The sequence below is a fragment of the Gossypium arboreum genome, chromosome 3 (genome assembly GCF_025698485.1).
Source record: "Gossypium arboreum isolate Shixiya-1 chromosome 3, ASM2569848v2, whole genome shotgun sequence".
Classification (NCBI taxonomy): Eukaryota; Viridiplantae; Streptophyta; class Magnoliopsida; order Malvales; family Malvaceae; genus Gossypium; species Gossypium arboreum.
The window spans coordinates 46,842,729-46,846,139 of record NC_069072.1 but is presented as its reverse complement, the minus strand read 5'-3'; the positions used below and the strand labels follow the sequence as shown (position 1 = coordinate 46,846,139).

The 3,411-nt window shown below is 35.4% G+C and overlaps 1 protein-coding gene across 1 annotated transcript; it reads right to left on the bottom strand.

The window, feature by feature from the left end:
• Positions 1 to 1,443: 1,443 nt before the first annotated feature.
• LOC108466044 (zinc-finger homeodomain protein 11-like) lies at positions 1,444 to 2,984 on the bottom strand. Its single transcript, XM_017766410.2, has one exon. The coding sequence runs from the start codon at positions 2,476 to 2,478 to the stop codon at positions 1,708 to 1,710; it is 771 nt and encodes a 256-aa protein (XP_017621899.1). The 5' UTR covers positions 2,479 to 2,984; the 3' UTR covers positions 1,444 to 1,707.
• Between the last annotated feature and the right edge of the window lie 427 nt (positions 2,985 to 3,411).

Genomic DNA, 3,411 nt, shown 5'->3' with positions numbered 1-3,411 from the left:
AGAATATGGCTTTACAAGCCTATAAATAGCTATAGTCTATTCCTCTTGTAATTATTCAAATTCGACATAGTGAATTTTCTTCTCCTCTGTCCGTGGTTTTTTTCCGAAAGGATTTCTACGTAAAAATTTGTGTGTTCTTTATTTTATTTTTATTTTTTTCACAACTTTTAAGAAGTATATTTATTTGAAATATATATTTGCTAAAATGATAAGATATTCAAATTATTATTTTTAACTTCTATCTAGATTTTATATTAATAAAATTAAAATTGCAAAAAAAACATAGTTTTTAAATTTAGCTATCAAACAATGTAAACCGAGTTGGTTATTTATTTATGAAAATCTGTTATGTACTTCACAACAGTTGCGTATATCAGGCTAAAGTCCAGGAGCAGGAAAAGAATTGTTTCTCAGTGTGTATGTGTTTTTGCTGTACAAGAAAATAATGGTTGGTCTTCCATGCTCAGAGGATAAAGCTTTTGTACCAAACATGTTGACTGAAGATTCATTAGTTTACATATGTATCTATATATATTATATGATCAGATTCAGTGGCATGAAAGCAAATTTTGGACCAACAATATTCTTACAACTAAACACTTGGACCAAATTTTGGGAGTTGGGGTTTCTATTTCCAGATAAAGCTGGTGACAATGATATTGCACCTCCATCAGATCTTCATGCATCATCTACTACTACTACTACTACTACTTTCTTTATCAACTAAATAACATATTTTGAGCTCATCCATGTTTTGTTTTAGCTTTTAAGGCTGCCAATCACAATGTTGAAAAAATCCAAAAGGAAAGGTTAAAATAACATATTTATAGTTATTTTAGTCAAACAAAGCATGTGATGCCTTTTAATTTCTTTTGTACCAAAAAGCTCTCTTAATTAAAACAAGAAACTTTGGTCTGCTGCTTTAATTAGGCACTTACGTTGAGTTAACTAAATGCATAAAAAGGAAAAGTTGGCAACATTCAAACTTCTATTTTATTTCACCTAACCCTGTTTGCCTTACAAGATTAGATATGAAGAGATAACATATAAAAATAGACCAGATTAGACATGAAGAAATCTAATAAATTTTCTGGGAATAAAAAAAAAGTATAATGAAAAAGATTTGGGGTTTAATTCAGTCAAGGTGTACCAAACCCTAAAGTAGAGGCGGAGCCATTATCTGTGAATAATACAAAGTTAAAAGGAGGAGTAAACATTTTTCTTCAAAATCTCCATAAATGACTAATTGAACAGGGCATGTTTGTCCTATTTCATCGTAACCTAAAATTAGAACAAAACCAGTAGTTTTTAGGACAAATTATTTATAAGAGGACTCAAGAATCTTTAGGGTCACCAAAAAAAAAAAAGCAACAAAAACAAGAGAATAAAAAACATAACAAGGAAGAGAAAGGCAACAATCAAGTCAGAGCTAGAAGACAAAGATTTATGTTATAATACGTCTAAATATCAATTAACAGATAGAATTAACAATGACAAAATAATTCTCTTTAATTGTTATCCTCACAAGTCATATCCTCTGTTCTCTCCTTCTTTCATCTGCCATCACCAGTAATTAGATTACTAATCACCAAAATGAAAAAATAAAAAAAGTTAAGGCCCAAATGTAAAAGAGCAGCAAAAACACCATCTATGTCTGCTGCTTTCTTTCAAATTCAGTAGTTTTTTTTTTTTCTTGTCTTTTCTAAATTAAGATGTAGAAGACCCATTATTAGTAGAAATATGAAGCTGAATACTATCCTCATTGTTGTGCATGTGACTATTGGAATCAAGAGCATTTCCATTATCTTCAATATTGTTGTTGTTGTCATGGCTGTCGTGAAGATTGAGATTTCCAACTGATAATAGCTCTTTCTTGCTAAAAGTGTTCTTGTTGTTGTGCATCCAAACCTTGAGAACTCCTCTATTAACCCCAACTTCATAGCAAAACTCTTGTATCAAATTTTCTTCACCCTTTGGCATTCTCCAACCAAGCCTTTCAGCGAAAGCATGCATCTTTTCTTTCTGTTCCTTAGTGAACTTTGTTCTTGACCTCTTTCTCCCACTTGGGTTGTTGTTGTTTATCCTTGACACCGAAGGATTGGAGTTGCTGAGGTGATAATGGTACTCATCCATTGGCCCTGAGTAGGCAGTGCTCAAGGCCAGCAGCATGTGCGGTGCAGAAGAGTAGTAAGAGAATGGCACAGGTGAAGGTGGGGTACGGCTTGGACCTGGGCTATGAGTCGGGCTTGGACTTGAGCTAGGATTAGGTGGGGGAGGGAGGCGGTGGATGAAAGCAGGGCCATCATAAGGGTCACGGCGGTGGAAGTTGCGGTGGCAACCACAGGCAGCACACTTGAAGGAGGCAGGGTCAGTTGGGGTAGCAGAAGGGGTAGGCATGAACTCTCCACAACCATCCAGGGCATGTCCACCCAAGCTAGCTGCATGGTTTTTGAGGCATTCTTTGTAAGAAAGCACCATTTCCTCCTCCTGCTGAGGGTGGTGGTAGATGTTGAGGAGTAATAAAGAGTTGGCGACCTCGGCGCTTGTGGGGTGTGTGTCTCTGATGAGGACTCAGATTGTGGGTTGGTTTTGGTGTTTGATTAGCTCCGTTGGCTAAGAAAAGAATAAAAAGGGGTGAAGCCTTTGACGTGGTGAATTAGGAGGGTGGGGACCTTTTTGTGGGGTTAGGACACCATTTTCCTTGAGGATGTCTACATATTTACAACATAGATTGATGGTTTAAGGATTGTGAACTTAATTATGATGATGTGGTGCATGGCAAAGGGGTGATGATGGTGATGAACGAAAACTGATTTTAGATGGTATAGTTTTAATTTTATAATTATCATCATCAACCAATGTTATTGTTATAGCAGTAGCACGAAATTAATAATGATAAAAATGGAGGTAATTAAGAAAGGCATATCATGGAAGATTTTTCAACCACTAGTCACGTTTCCTTTGCCCTATCTTTAAATTTCTTCCCTCAAGTGATTTTCTGATCAGAGTTAGTTATGAGCAGTAAATAATACTCCACTCCATATGATTCAAGGCTTTGGATTTTCCATTTACACAAAAACCAGACTACGTGGGCAGCGATGAATATGATGCATACACACACTGCAGTCAGATTTGCCATGTGTCTGCCTCACATTTGTCACCTCACAGTTGACTAGGTAACTTGTTTATTATATACTTGAAAGATTCCAATCTCTATACTTTCTCTGTAAGTAAACATCAACATATTTATTTATTTATATTGCAGAGAATAAAATAACATTTGAATGGGAAATACTTTAATGGTTTTGAATGCAAGGAGGAATTCCAGAAAGGGCTGATAAAAAAGTTATCCATTCCCTTCCTTGTTTTACAACCCAAGCAATGACCCTCATGACTTTATTAATGTTTAAG

Excerpts from the sequence above, each read along its gene's own strand:
- LOC108466044 (XM_017766410.2), bottom strand. The coding sequence starts at position 2,478 with ATGGTGCTTTCTTACAAAGAATGCCTCAAAAACCATGCAGCTAGCTTG.